The sequence below is a fragment of the Sinocyclocheilus anshuiensis genome, unplaced genomic scaffold (assembly GCF_001515605.1).
Source record: "Sinocyclocheilus anshuiensis isolate Anshui unplaced genomic scaffold, SAMN03320099.WGS_v1.1 scaffold1065, whole genome shotgun sequence".
NCBI lineage: Eukaryota > Metazoa > Chordata > Actinopteri > Cypriniformes > Cyprinidae > Sinocyclocheilus > Sinocyclocheilus anshuiensis.
The window spans coordinates 810,790-827,101 of NW_015555804.1; the positions used below are offsets into that span (position 1 = coordinate 810,790).

At 34.8% G+C, this 16,312-nt stretch overlaps 1 protein-coding gene and 1 pseudogene across 1 annotated transcript; both read left to right on the forward strand.

The window, feature by feature from the left end:
- Positions 1-975: 975 nt before the first annotated feature.
- LOC107674949 (phosphatidylcholine-sterol acyltransferase-like) lies at positions 976-4,990 on the forward strand. The gene is made up of 5 exons (XM_016469110.1): positions 976-1,243; positions 1,476-1,632; positions 2,175-2,290; positions 2,528-2,630; positions 4,225-4,990. The coding sequence occupies exons 1-5, from the start codon at positions 1,099-1,101 to the stop codon at positions 4,823-4,825; spliced, it is 1,122 nt and encodes a 373-aa protein (XP_016324596.1). The 5' UTR covers positions 976-1,098; the 3' UTR covers positions 4,826-4,990.
- Positions 4,991-7,434: 2,444 nt separating this feature from the next.
- Positions 7,435-16,064, forward strand: LOC107674963 (group XV phospholipase A2-like; annotated as a pseudogene).
- Positions 16,065-16,312: the final 248 nt, after the last annotated feature.

Sequence of the window (16,312 nt, forward strand, 5' to 3'; positions counted from 1 at the left end):
TGAAAATATTACCTATAAAGCCACAGAAGAACTGTTGTGCATCTCCTAATAAAACACAATAGGTGTTGGACTTGAAGCAGCACTGGCAGACCATTCTGTGTGTGACATCAAAGTACAGCGAGAGCGAGTAGACAGCATTTTTAAATGTTTTGTTTTGATGTCAAATAAGTCTTGCTGTTTTGCTTTTTTGTTAAATCAGTGTTGCTGTTGTAAAAGTTATACAGCTACAGTTGTTGCTGTGTTTTAAAGCAGGTTTGATTTTTTTTCTTCCTTATCACTCTGTATTTACAGGATTTCACTGTCCACTCTGTTCAAATGTGGATGAATGGCTATCAGTCTGTGTGCATTTAATTTAATACACGAGTTTCACAATTTGAGTTGAATTACTGAAATAAATTAACTTTTCCACGACATTCTAATTTATTGAGATGCACCTGTAATGGTTTCTATAGTATTTTGTCGCACTGCTCGCGTCCAATGTAAACACGGTACGCCTAGTTGTCTATTGTGGTAATTTGCAGGTCGTGTCAAAAAGTTGTTGGTTTAGATCAATAGCTGTATTCTGTACGTTTGACTCGTGTACGATACTTTTCTTCCAAATACGATAATTTTGAGCTTCTGGTACGATACTTGGACATTTCCAATCTGGCAACACTGCTTAGTCTATTTCTTACTGGAAGAACGTTTGTTCAAAGCCACAGTTCTGAAAACGTCCCGTTATCTGGGTAGCTGTTTTAAATTTAGTTTTAAAAATGAATAAATAAATAAAAGTGGTAGTTTACACATTTTGACATTGCACCCACTTCGTGAAATAACACGTGTTTATCTTTTCAACACACTCATGATTTTTACTGAGCTTTTGATCGACCCAAGTTCGTTTCCTCACGCATGTTTACACCTGAACTTATTGATTGAAATATATCCTCATAATGTAATCACCACACACAGTTGGAGCTCTCCGAGTGTTTACGGTCCGGTGACCTCCCGTTCTGATACACTCACCGCCCCCTCGGGACGTCTCATTGGACGAACTCGTTTATAGATACGAACTGAAGCCGCTGGAATCAGAGGCAGACAGCCAGCACAGACACAGACGCAATGGGACATTCGCGTTCCTTCACATGCGTTGCATCTCTTCTGATTGCACTGCACCAGACCTCTGGATTCTGGTTATTTAACGTTATCTTCCCTCCGACGGCCAAACCTCTCATCATAAATAATAGCACTCCTCCGCTTATCATCGGTAAGCAATCTTACGTTCATAGTTTGGATATTTAAGTTGAGAGTTTGTTTAATGTGTTTTCTATATTGGTTCATTAATTTAGTAGGAAAGAATATAAAATTATTACATAAGGCAGGTTAGAAAAGATAACAGATTGACCTCTCATGCACTTTTAGACCAGTTCTGTCTGTGATAACAAAATATGTATCTGGTTAATTACATAAATGTTTAATTTTTGACCCCTTTTTAACAGTACCTGGAAATCTGGGTAATCGCCTTGAGGCCAAAATAGACAAGCCCACACTGGTACACTGGATGTGTTACAAGAAAACCGAGGACTGGTTCCCTCTCTGGATTGACCTAAACATGTTCATGCCCATTGGAATTGACTGCTGGGTTGATAATATAAGGTAAACTCACTTTGAAAGCTTTAAACAAATCTTTGTAAATGTACAAATTACTGTCACTAAAACTGTAATGCCTCCTTGCTGAATAAAAGTATTCATTTCTTTTAAAACAACAAACTTAGTGTGTGTATGTGTTTATATATCACAATTTTTTATGCTTGGAATGTATACTACTCAATATTTAAACTTGTTTTGTCTCATGTGCGCAAATTCACAGAGCAACCCTTTCTGGGTACCTCTGATTTATTAACCTCTGTTTCCTAATAATCCTCAGTTCTGTATTTCAGGTCATTGACCTTTTGTCTATTGTTTTTGGAGGGTTCTCAGAGACTGATGTCATAAGTCAGGCCAGTGTATCATAATAATCAATATTTAGTCGCACTCTACTGTCCTAGCTAGGTTAAGTAAAACAACGTCAAATCAGGTTATCAGAAGCTCTGATATATTTGAACAAAAGCCTCCCTGCTTTTGTAACCTTGAAAGAAAACAATTTCTTGTTTTTCATTGGCTCAGACTTGATTGTAACATTTGTTTCTTTTGTGTAGAATTGTGTACAACAGGACAACTCGCAAGACTTCTAATGCACCTGGGGTGGAAGTAAGGGTCCCTGGATTTGGACAGACGCACCCTATAGAGTTTCTTGACTTAAACAAGCTGACAGGTGAGTATAACATCTCAAGTAATTGTGTTATCGGCAGCCATATCACCCTGTAGCCCAAGACTGGTTACCCACTGAAGCTAAGCAGGGCTGAGCCTGCGACAATGTAAAGCGCTTTGAGTGCTTAGAAAAGCGCCATATAAATGTAATGAATTATTATGAATTAATTAATTAATTAAGTAAGTAAATTAACTTCTCTCCTCACATCTGTATTTTTATTCTGATGTACATTTTTTGAAGGTTACTTTCATACCATGGTTCAACATTTGGTCAGCATTGGATATGTGCGAAATGAGACTGTCCGTGGTGCTCCGTATGATTGGAGAATCGCTCCAAGTAAGTGAAGTCACAGTGACAGGCAACAACAAATAGTTGACTGTACTCACTACATCAGGACTACTCTACAGTCCTGCAGAGTTCAGCTCCAACTCAAATCAAATATACATGACCATGAGAATCAAGGTCTTCAGGATTAAATGAAAATGACAGGCAGGTGTGTTTGATAAGGGTTGGAGCCAAACTGTGCAGGACAGTGACACTCCTGGACTGGAGTTGTACAGTACTACTCTACATAATTGACTTTACATATACTGTACATATTTATTGTGTTTTCATATACATTTATATAGTTATATTATATACAGTGGCGATTCAAAATCTAAATAAACATTTAAACCCACCCAATAGATTAAAATAGATAGATGCAAATTGAGGAAAAAATATATATTTAAAAAAATTAATTGTATTGAAGAAAAAAAAATTGTGCTGTCAAACGATTAATCGTGATTAATCGAATCCAAAATATAAGTGTGTTTACTGTGTATATTTAAAAAATATTTACATATATGTATATATATATATATATATATATATATATATTCAATTTGGGTTACGAGTCCGACTCTCTAACCATTAGGCCACGACTCCCCCCCCACGACTTCCCCCCTATACAGTAAAATAGTAATATTATGAAATACTATTAAAATTTAAAATAACTGTTTTCTATTTTAATATATTTTAAAATTAAATTTATTCATGTGATGTTAAATCTGAATATTCAGCAGCCATTACTCCAGTCTTCAATGTCTCATGATTAATATCATTAATATTGAAAACTGTGGAAACTATGATTTTTTTTTCTTCTGGATTTTCTGATGAATAGAAAGTAATATAGAAAGAATATTATATTATTAAGCAAATTCATTAAGTTCGATCCTTCCATTAGTAGCAATGTTTTTTAGTATCACTGATACAGTTGCAAAGGGGCAGAACATTTCCAGAAACTTTCCAAAAATGTAAATATTTTCTGAAAGTTAAAAAAAAATCCTGGAAAGTTTCCAAAAGAATCTCGAATTTTTCTAGAAATTTACTGAAAATGTTCTGCCTCTTTGCAACCCTAATCATTGATATACTATTATAGTTTGTGTTAAAGCAGCACTATGTAACTGTTGGCGCTCTAGCGGTTAATAAACAGAACTGCACACATCCCGCGGAAGAACATTCCAACCGGAGCTACTTCTCTAAGTTTATGTCTATGGCGATTCACGCAGGTATGTGTTACTCCGCAGCGGTGACGACCCGAACAGGCTACAATAGTCCAAATATAAGTACTTATTATAAGTGTACCGTAGTGATTCGGAATAAGACAAAAACGCGGTTTGGAAGATGAATTCATGATGTACTCGCTCATTATATACATTTTGCAAATTTTGAACACAGAAAAAGTTACAAGGTGCTGCTTTAACATTCTGGATTAAATTTTATTTATATTTTTTCTGTTGTAAATTGAATTTTATTTGAAGTTTTAATAATTTTGTTGTGTGTTTTAGTCTTTTTTTTATTAGTTTTTTTTTATTTATTTTACAAATTAATTTTTAATTGTTAACAATACTATCATTTTAACATAATTTAACATCTATGGAAAAATTTTAATGGAGTTTTGATCTTTATGCCATTTCAGGTGAAAACGATGGCATACCCTTCGTGTCCAATATAAAAATCCGCGAAGAGCAACGGATGACCACCACAAATCCGTGGATGATCCCTTCTGAAGAGGCATGGTCCAGAGATCACACCTTCATCTCCACCCCCTTTTTCAACTACACCAACCAGGACTATCAACAGTTCTTCAAAGACATCGACTTTGAGGATGGCTGGTATATGTGGGAGGACACCAAAAACCTCACAGCCGGTCTGCCCCCACCTGGCGTCGAGGTCTACTGCCTCTATGGGGTGGGCCTCCCTACACCTGTCACGTACGTGTATGACGAACAGTTTCCAAATGCTGATCCCATAGATATTATTTACGATGACGGCGACGACACCGTTGGCAGTCGCAGCATGAGTCTCTGTAAGCGCTGGATGGGGAAACAGGAACAAGCCGTGCATGTGACAGAGGTCAGAGGCATGGATCATTTGGACATGGTCTTTAATCACAAGGTTCTCACAGCAATCCAGAGAATTTTGGAGGGAAAGTACCATGAGAAAACGAGCGACAGCTCTGAAGATCCTCCATCTCTTAGCTTAGGTTTTGTATGACATTTTCCCAGAAAGTATGTCTTACACATCTCTTTGTATTAGTTTATATTAATAGGCATGATATAGTAATGTTTTGCTTTGTTACAGTGTATTATACAGAATTTATCAAATGTATTTAATCTGTACATTAAAGATTATACACTCTAAAAAATGCTGGGTTAAATATAACCCAGCACTGGGTTATATTTAACCCAGCATTTTTTAGAGTGTAGCCACCATAGCTCTTAAAGTGTGAAATGTACTAGATGTTTCTTGTTTTGTATAACATAGCATAACTTAAACTCTTTATGCTACCATAATATGTTAATTACATTTCATATATATATATATATATATATATAATGAACATATTTTTTAGGCTGTGACATTGTTAAACTACTAGTTTAACGTCTGCTTACAATAAAAACATAAATATGTTTATCCATATTAGTGGTGCATTAATGTGTCCATGTTTTTCATATGCCTATCTGTACACAGTACAGATAATATTTGCTGAACTCTGTAACCTTTGAACCAGTTTAGGAGTTCTAAGTATGATACACATCAACATTTTGCAAACAAATTAAAATACATTAGACAAAGGTTCAAGGTTCACGCAGAAGCAGGCAGTCATTTTGCCTGGAAATCTTTTCTTGATTGTTGTTGGGGGGGGGAAATTTATTGTTTCTCTTGAATTATAGATACTTTGGTGGTAATTCTTTTAATCAGTAACTCGTTTTGGTATTTTTTTCCTCCTTAAACCACATGATCTTTGAACATCATCCTCACATGGAGTGAAACAGTGCAACCTGCATGTGCGATATGACTAATTCTATGATCATCCCCTTAACCCGTGACTACATTCAAAATTGACTTCAAAATGCTTACTATACAATAAAACAATAAGAACACACATTTTCGTTAATATATATATATACATATGTGTCATTGTTCTGTTAGTAGCATGTTATTTTAGTATCATTGGTATACTATTATAATATTTTATTTTTGAATTAGATTTTATTTTTATATTACCGATTTTCATTTTAAAGTTTTAGTAATTTTGTTGCAAGTTTTTGTCCTTTTTATTAGACTTTTTGTTTTTCAAACTTGTCTGTGTATTATAGTTCTATACTTAAAATGTTTAGTTTTAAGTTTTAGTTTTAATTTATTTTTAGTTGATTTGGTACATCAACTTAAAATAAATGAAAAATGGTAACTAGCTGAAGTTGGAGTTTTTATTTGAGTTAATGTTTGTTGTTTCAATTAAAGTTTTTATTTATCTATTTATTTATTTTTAATGGTTTTAGTGGTAGTTTTAGTTAACAATACTCTGGTTGTAGCATAGTTACTGTTAACTAAAACTAAAACTATTATTGTCATTTAAGTTACTACTAAAATTACTAAAACTGAAATAAAATAATATAGAAATATTAAAAAAAACGAATAAAAATGTATAAAGCAGATAAAAACATGACGAAAACTTAACAGATAAAAATAACTGACAAGAAAACTGACAATATATAAATAAAAGAACATTCAAAATATTAATACGAACTATATAAGTATATAGATAATACTAATTTAGCATGGCTGGAATTGACCAGTTAGCATCAATGATCAGAACTACTGTTCTTTTTCTTTCAATAAAATAAATTTTACTCAAATTAATTGAGAAAGAGATTTCAATTATTTAATACAAACATTTAATACAATTCATATTATTCAGATAATCTATCAAAACAAAACAAAAAAATGTAATTCGGGCAATATCATTTTGTAAACTAATTTGCTACAGGTTTCCTAAAGAATAAATTAAGGTCTGTGAATTATCAAATATGAATTGATCATTATTATTTGAATATGTTTTTACGTTTTATTCTGAAACATAAATAACATACAGTCAGTCCTTAGCTGTAGTCCCTAATTAGCATCTTAGATATTCAAAGCACACAATGATTTCGAAGTTCACATCTGATGTATCTATGACTATGTGTAATTTATGCTGCAGAAAATAAAATCTCTGTTACATTAATTCTTGCAGCATTTTTTGCGATAATCGAACTGTCTCTCAAAGCTCCGCCCACCGACCCGATGTGCTCTCCCATTGTTTATTCGCGTCTAGTTGCTTCGCTGTGCTTATCACGCTGTCACTGTTCCTCAGACCCAGAAGGGACACTACTCCGGATCATTCCCAGACGACCTCACGATGGACAGATAAACACAGGGTGCGAACTACGGGGGAGCTAGGGGGAGCTCGGCTCCCCTTAATAAGACATGGGCTCCCCTGAAAACGGGATTTGTGAAATTTTGGGGGGTCTCAAAAATATTGACAATGTGTTATTTTGACGTGCAATTTCAGTTTTGTGTAATGTGATCATCGTGGATTATTATGTGTAAAATTGCAAAAATATCATTCATTCATGCATGACGGCGATTTAAACCTAATTCACTTCAATAAAGATAACTATACATGCTATTCTTGTCATGAGCATCAAGCTGTGAGGGCGCTGCGGTGCAAATTCCACTCATGTTTAGTACATGTTAACTCAAAGATTCTCATTATTATGACTTACAGAATTATATGTTTTCTCAACTGTGGCGGAAACGGGCTTCCATATGTGAGCCAGCAGAGGTGTGAGCCACTGAAAGAGATGCTTTCCTGCCATCGGTTGATCCTCGCGTCGCTCCAGCTGTGTTTGTTGTTGTTGGTGTCATTTACCGACAGCAGAAGTTTGAAATGCTCACAGGGGAAAGTGTGCCCGGACCGACCGCCTGTGGTTCTCAGTAAGTTCGTTTATTACAGCACATCCTCTTATGTTGAAATGTCCTGTTGCTTTTCTGTACTTGACACTAGTCACAGTGTGTTACTTGACTCATGATGAACTGTCATACGGGCTATTCAAAACCTACCTAGACAACATTTCCGCTGTTCAGGGAGGCAGCTCACTAGCTGCTCAAAAGTTGTGATGGCCAAAATGTTGTATAGATAGCGTTTGTATGAACATTAGGCGTTGAGATACAACCACTGTTACATGATGTACAGTAGTCTGTTTTAATCTCATATTCATGCACTTTATAGTATTATATGGGGTGTTTAATAGCTGAATGCGTTTATAACCGGATCTCATCTCTAGTGGCTTAACACATCTTGAAAGGTGTCGATAGTTTATTAACAGTTTAATTCACGTGACGAAACAGCTGCGAGCGTTAAGGCGATGAAATAATTTACTGTAACTATCGAATAAACCCAAACCCAGTCCACAGTAGCTATAAATGAATAAAACAACGTAAATCCATCATATAAGAGGCTATCGGTTTGTTTTCTGGCGTTTTCTTCTTTGAATCTGTTTATTTTCGCTTTGGCGGTTTCTCATATGACACGGTCATATGACCTGAGGAAAAAATAAAATGACTGATTTTTGTCACTGATTTCGCAGCCGGTGTTGTGTAATATTCGGATCCTGCCAGGGACGGACTGGGAGAAAAAAACGGCCCTGGATTTTATCCCAAATAGGCCCACCACAATTACAAACAGTCGCTACTATCTCACAATATTACAGCAATCCTATCGCATTTATGGCAAATAACATCACAAAACCCATGGTGACCCTGCTGACAAAAACAATAGAAACCATCACAGAAATTTGAATGAGTTCCACTACAAATACCATTACAACCATTACAAACCATCAACTTTTAACCATTAAAACCATTAAATAATGGTTTCCTGTAGTGTGTTTTGGGACATATTACATTAGGATTTAGTGGCTTTAACAAAAGCCATGAATAGAAGGTGACCAATTACCAGTAGAGACCAACAGGCGCCATTACAGTTTCCATTAAAACCAATACAATTTTCATTATAACCAGTAAAACCATTACAAATTATGTGATGCTTTCTATTTTTTTTCCAACAGAGGATTGAAATAACTATTTCTGTGTGAACTAAAATACTTGAAATCTACATAACAAGAGCAGAATGCAAAATGTATATGACAATAATTAACATAAACCTAGAATCTAGAAACCTGAAACAACAGAATTCTTTAATTTGAGTATTCATATGTCTTGATGCTTTCTATTTTTTTTTTCAACAGAGGATTAAAACAAATTTATTATTGTATGAATTAAAATACTTAAAATCTACATAAAAAGAGCAGAATGCAAAATGTATATGACAATGATAAACATAAACCTAGAATCTAGAAACCTGAAACAAGAGAATTCTTCAATTTGAGTATTCATATGTCTCTCTCTCTCTCTCTCTCTCTGTGTGTGTGTGCGTCATGTTAATCAGACTAATCACCTTATAGGCTACTTCATTTACTCTATTTTCTAACTCAATAGCTCTCAAATGTAACCCGTTGTAGAATCTCTGCTGTCTCTTTATGAATAAATGGAATATTCATGCCAGACATTGCGGAGTGATAAATAGCAGTGGACGCTCGGACCTGGGATTTTACTATAGTGCTATAGGCTACATGCTGTGTATAGTGAGAGAGGAGGACAAAGGTTTCTCTGATGTTTAGCTTCTCCCAACCGCCTTTATCTTCATTTCTTTTGCTTGCTATCACGAATATTCATTAGTTCCCTTGTTGTGGGCATGTCCTTGAAACAACGCACAAACGAATGGAACTGAAAATATTAGTGCACGCTCCTCAAATCGCTACTTGTTTAATGGATTATTTTGAACAGGTAATGAAGTGTCTTTATTTATGAAGGGGCTTTATTTTTAATAGTTTGATTTGATTAGCCTACCTAGCTGTCATTGGAGACTAGTACAGTTTGTATACAACTATGCCTGAAACAAACCACAAATGTATCTGTGGCCTAATAAAATTAGTGTGAGCATCCTGTGTCATTCTTTCTTTAATCATTTTTTTAAAGGGGTCCTATTATGCTTTTTCACTTTTTCAACTTGCCTTTAAAAAAATAACCAGTTTTTACCAGCCTCCACAGCCCCATCAGTATCTTTTTTTTTAATTATTCTGAATATCAGGTAAAATTATAATTAAAGTCACACTAAATGCCCATTTACTTCTGTCACATATTTTCTCCTATTACTACTACTACTATTATTATTATTATATTTTTTATCTATTATTATAGTTTTTTTTTTAAACACCAAAATCTTTCCACATAAGCCTGTTTGGGAATCACCAATCAAAGTACTAATAGATTATAATATATTGAAGGTAGAAATCCACCCAAAAATGACAATTCTGTCATCATTTACTCACCCATTTGAAACCAGTATGAGCAAAAAAAAAAAATAAAAAAAAATTTTTTTAAGTATCTTCTAAAGAAGGAGTCATACAACATTGAAACAACATGAGAGTGAGTTAATTTTTATATTTAAATGAACTGTCTCTTTAAAATGGACTTTCAAAGTATGTCATATTAGCATAGCATATCACATTTTTCTTTATTGTATTTAGTTAACAGTCAAATACATAGCTTAACAGTTTAGAGAATCTGAGAAAGAGCTACTAATAATAAATATTATAATAATAAATATCATATCTGTTCTTTGACCATATGTTGCACTGAAAAACAACCTCATCATGTCATATGTTTAAGAAAGGTATGTGAAAACACATAAAATTTCATGATCCATTGTGTTAATAATGTTTAACATTTGAACATCTTATTCAAAACTGTTTTTCACATTTTACAACAATTACATACAATGAAACCCAAATGTTTTTGTCAGCCAAACTCTATTCTCCTGTCTCCTCTGAGGAGAATATCCTCTGAGATTAATTAAAGTTAATATTTCAATAATAGACGAATAACCTTTGTTAGCGAGTAATTGTGTAGGATAGAACTATTTTCCTGCTCATCTGAACACACGCAAATGTTGCAAGACAGAACCAAACAATCACAGAGAGCGTTCACTCACTTCAGACAGTACATTCAAACAGGGCTGCGTTTCCCAAAAAGTATCATAAGAAAGCATTAAAGCTTTTGGGAATGGCAGCCCTGAACAATGCTTATCAGAGGACAGAAAAAAAACATAAATGTTTGAGTTATTTCACAATAAACAAATTGAAATTGTAGCCTACATAGTTTGTGCAATTACAATTATTTAAATTGAACGTTGAAAGATAATATTGATCATGTTCTATTCTGTAATGTTAATAGAAATCATACACTGTCAGAATAAAAAGGTTGCATTTTATGCATGCAATACTGCCTTGAAAAATATCAGTATCATATCGAAAACAAAATAAGGGGTATCGCCCATCCCTAGCGTTCAGCCCCGACAAAAACAGTGCAAAACGTTTTTTAAATGGAAACGGTGATGCGTTGAACACCCTTTTTCATGCTGCTAAGAACCGATGGCCAATGACACGCTGCGAAGTTTTGGAAGTGAAATCTACATATGAATGCGTGATTCACTCTGAAGCCGCAATGGACATAATGATACTAACACAGGACAAAAATACGTATGGCATGTCAAAATAGATACGCGCAAAGTAAAAGCAGTAAATGTAAATGTCAACCGGGACCTCCATTGTTCTGCTGGAAAATCCATCTAGTGTCTTTTTTTTGGGGGGAATATGGTAGCCTGTCTACTAGCTGGAAATCACTTATCCATGTTACAAAATACAGCCAGACTGTGTTTTCCAACAGGTTTTTGTGTAAAAAGATTTGTCTTTGTGTCTGAATTTACACTACATTATTATTCCGCAATAAAAAGATGGCTTAAGTACATTATTTCTACAAAATTGTCTATAACGATATCTTAAGTACACTTTTAAGTACACTATTTGACCTGCCAATATTTACATGCCACCTGATAGCAGGAACGAAAAATTATTTTTAGTCATGTTAAATATGTGAAAAATGAATTCTGGATGTGGTGACTGATGATAAAGACATGCAAACATTGCAGAAAACTATACTTAGAAGTGTAGTGGGTTAAAATACTTCAAACCAGACTAAACTGGCCGAGATTAGTGATTATAAAAGTTTAAACATAGGTGATGAGTATGTAATCTCTTTTGAAAAGTGATAATGCCAAGTGTTTTTAATAAGTGATTCTTCGATCATATTTATAGCAGTTTGTGAAGTGCTTCTCATTGAGCTTTCTGTGAAAACTCATTAATATTTGATTCATCGCTCTTGTATTTTTATTCGTTGTGATTAGCTGTGATTGGTTAGCTGGCCTAATTACTTCTCTCCATAGTTCCAGGAGATCTTGGGAATCAGCTTGAAGCAAAACTTGACAAACCTAATGTAGTGCACTTCATCTGCTACAAGAAGACCAAGGACTACTTCACATTATGGCTCAGATTGGAGCTGCTGATGCCGTTGGTCATTGACTGCTGGATTGATAACATGAGGTAAAGGGCAAAAGGGTATCGGAAATCGGAAGTTGTTAATGTGATGTGGCTATTTAAATCCATACCATTTTTCTAAAACAAGCATCCTTCTTCTGCAACAACCTTAACATTCAGGTTCTGGAAGTAAAAAATGCCATTCATTTTTTTTCCATAAGGAAATTTCAATTATAATTTATAAACCTTTAAGGACAGACCTATAGTTCCAAGGTTGTTAATCAGTGGTATATACTTTTATTGAAGCCATCTGTTTGCGTGTGTTAACTTATTTTTAAAGAAATCGCATTTAACAGCCGAATTTGTAGTAAAAAACTACATTACCCATGATGCTAAACAGAAAATTCCACCAATCAGAGTTGCAGCTAACAAATCTTGCCAAAAGAAAGTGCAGTAACTTTAAATATATTGTTTTCAAAGATATAAATAACAACTTTAAATGATAAATTAAATTTTTAATTCGCAATGCTTCATGGGATTGTAGTTTTTCTCTCACTAAGCCATTAAGTACACACTCTTGTACCTTTGTCTTTTTGTTCAATTTTCAAATCTATTTTTTTTTTGCTTGAAATAAAAGTTTGTAATGTTGTGAATCACCTAGTAGCTGGTTGGCTTGGTCAATGGCTTATAACTCTTTAACAAATACTTTTTTAAGAAATCTCTATGAGAAAATGAATAGACAAAATACTTCTGGCTCCAACGGCATTGAAAAAGTTGGTCGGGGGTGGATGTCAGAGTGCCAGGGTTTGGACAGACCAATAGTTTGGAATATCTGGATCCTAGTAAACGGTGTGTGGGTGAGTGCAAACTGGGTGTTTATCTTATTATGTTAATGTGTTGATTGGTAAAAGTTGTTTGACGAGAGCTTTGTCTGTTTCAGGCAGGTACTTATTCACTATAGTACAAGAATTGGTTAACTGGGGTTATACCAGAGACGATGATGTTCGAGGTGCCCCCTATGACTGGCGTAAAGCCCCAAGTGAGTATCTTCATGATCTGTTTGTGCACACAAACAAAGTTCTGGGGAACATGTGGACTCTTTTCTTGATGTCTAACTTCTTATGTTTTTCTCCTGATCTGTTATCTGTAGATGAGAATAAGGAGTACTTCTTGCGTCTGCAGCAGATGATTGAAGAGATGGCTAATAAAGCTGGAGGTCCTGTGGTTCTCATTGCACACAGTATGGGGAATATGTACATGCTCTATTTCCTTAATCGCCAGCCACAAGCTTGGAAGGACCGGTACATCAAGGCATTTGTGTCTCTAGGGCCTCCATGGGCTGGAGTGGCCAAAACTCTGAAAGTTATGGCAACAGGTATGGGCCAAATTTGTTGTGGAAGGAGATTTTGTGGAAATGGATTTGTAGGTAAATGATGTGGCTCTCATTTTTGTTTTATTAATTTATACAAAATGAATTAAAGGGGTCATATGATGCTGCTAAAAAGAACATTATTTTGTGTATTTGGTGTAATGAAATGTGTTTATGTGGTTTAAAGTAAAAAAAAAACACATTATTTTCCACATACTGTACATTATTGTTTCTCCTCTATGCCCCGCCTTTTTGAAACGCGTCGATTTTTACAAAGCTCATCGGTCTGAAAAAGCGAGGTGTGCTGTGATTGGCCAGCTATCCAGTGCATTGTGATTGGCTGAATACCTCAAGCGAGTCTTTGCAACTTTACAGATCTTCTTTATGCACCAAGAGCTTGTAACACTCCAAAGAGAAAGGAAAAATTTAAATCGCATCATATGACCCCTTTAAGAATTCATTCACATGTACAGTGGCTTGAATACACCTTTATTTTCTGAATTATAATTAAATTAATTTAACTGATATTTTTGAGGGCAGAAAGTCAAAACTTGTCACGGTGAAGCAGTTAAAATTAATTTTGTTATTTTTGGAGGGCAGAAAGTCAAAACTGTCACAGTGAAACAACTGTCCTCATTTTATAATGAAGAAAAAATGTACATAAAAAAAAAAAAGAAAACTAGTATTTTGTCATAGTCTTGTATTATTATTTCTGAGGAAATATTATTTAATAATTATGCAATTAAATATGATTTTATTAATAATGTTATTTAATAATTATTTCTTGAACAAAACTCCTTATTATAATATTTCTATTCATATTTTTAAAGCTTTTTTGTCATGTGGTTTGTCAACTCAATGTAATAATTGAATCCAGTCATTTATTTTTATAGCGCAGATATAATTAATGATATTTGTAAAAAAAAAAAAAATTTTTTTTTAAATGTATACACGTACTAAAAAATTGGTCACTCAGAAACTGCTGGTAAATTACAATTACAAAGAAACAGCACATAAAATTAAACTTGAAATTTTGAAGTAGAAAATCTGAAATGGTATTTTCTTGTAAAACATACTTCAGTAATCTGTTGTATTTAAAACAACAACAAAAAAAATGTTTACAGTGTATATTAAACATTATTATGTTTATTTTATTTTTAGAATGTAAAAAAAAAACTTGAAAATGGTATAAAAGTTGTTCCAAACCATATGAAATAAACCATAATTACAATACAAATACATAAATACAACACAATGTGTTTTTGCGTTTCCAAAAACATGCGAGTGTAACATGCAAACATGTCTGTCTAGCACATATTTACATGGAAAAACAACCCCTAAAAACATGGCACTTGTGTATTAAAACCCTTTTACGATCACTGGTTTGACCATTTGATGGTTTCGGTTCCATCACAGGTGACAATGACCACGTTCCTTTGGTCAGTTCTCTAAAAATCCGCACCCAGCAGCGTACGGCCGTCTCCACCGCCTGGCTCTTCCCCTATGCCCACACCTGGCCCAAAGACATGGTCCTGGTTTCAACCTCCAACACCAGCTTCACTGTCCAAGACTATCAGCGCTTCTTCAAAGATATCGACTATGAGGACGGCTGGGCCATGAGGCAGGACACAGAAACAATGGTCAATGCACTTCGGCCTCCGGGCGTTCCTGTCTATTGCCTTTATGGCAGCGGCATCCCCACACCTCAAGGCTATAATTACACAAACTTCTCACACACAGATCCCACCGTCATCAACGGGGATGGAGATGGAACAGTCAACCTGTTGAGTGCGACACTGTTGAAACGCTGGGTGGGCCAGCAGAAGCAGCCTGTCCACATGATCGAGCTGCCTGGGAATGAACATCTCGCTATGCTGTTGAACGCAACCACAGTTGAGCACATCAAAAAGGTGCTGTTTCCACCATGATGGCATCACACTTCCCGTTTAACTTTGAACTGAAGATTCTGGTTTGCCAAAGGGACAGGTCTCTGTTCTGCTTTTTTGGTGGGATTTGTCATTATCGTAATTCGCTTTCAGGTTTATCAGGAGATCAGCGTGAAATAGTCGGCTTTTGTTGGGCACAATCAGCATTTATAGAAGTTGTATTTTTTTTACTCTTCAATTCAAATCTAACATTTTAATATTATATAGATTTTAATGCACAAATTACAGTTGTTTAATCTGAAATAGCAATTGCCTGCCGTTAATGTGTCAATTACATTTTTTAAATATTGACAGTTTTTAACCTCTAACCTCCTATTTCTTGAAATCTACTGATTTTATCTAGTGCTTTTTTATGCATTTTCTATCCAAATTGTTCTGACATTGCAGTATTTCTGTTGATCCTATCGAACAAGCAAGTGGCTATTTATCAGGCTGTCCGTGACCAGTATTGATTTATGTATATTTATCAAGTGGTCTCGAATGTAGAATGTGCAACACGACTTATTTATATCGGCTTAACCTGTGTGACTGCAATTGTGCCAGGACCCAGGATGGGTTAACCGAGGTTACACTTGTACAAACTCTGCTCAGTTATTTGAGCTTTTGTTTTTTACATGAACTGACCTTTTGAATAAAATGAACTATGATTTGTGAAGCAAGTTATTTGTTGCCTTTAAAACTGGGGTTGTAAGATTATGTTCCGTCATTAAAACAAAGACTGTATTTAAGGTACAACTGTGGAAAGTGAAACAAAGTCTTTCAGTTTCAGGATGTGGTGTGTTGCTCGTAAACAGGCTTGATAGTAAAAATGCGATGCATTTTTCAGTGGAATTCAAACCCAGGGCCTGGCTGTTTGTCGCTAAACAACAGATGCCCTGTTGCATACATGCCCTGGGTTAGTGAAAAA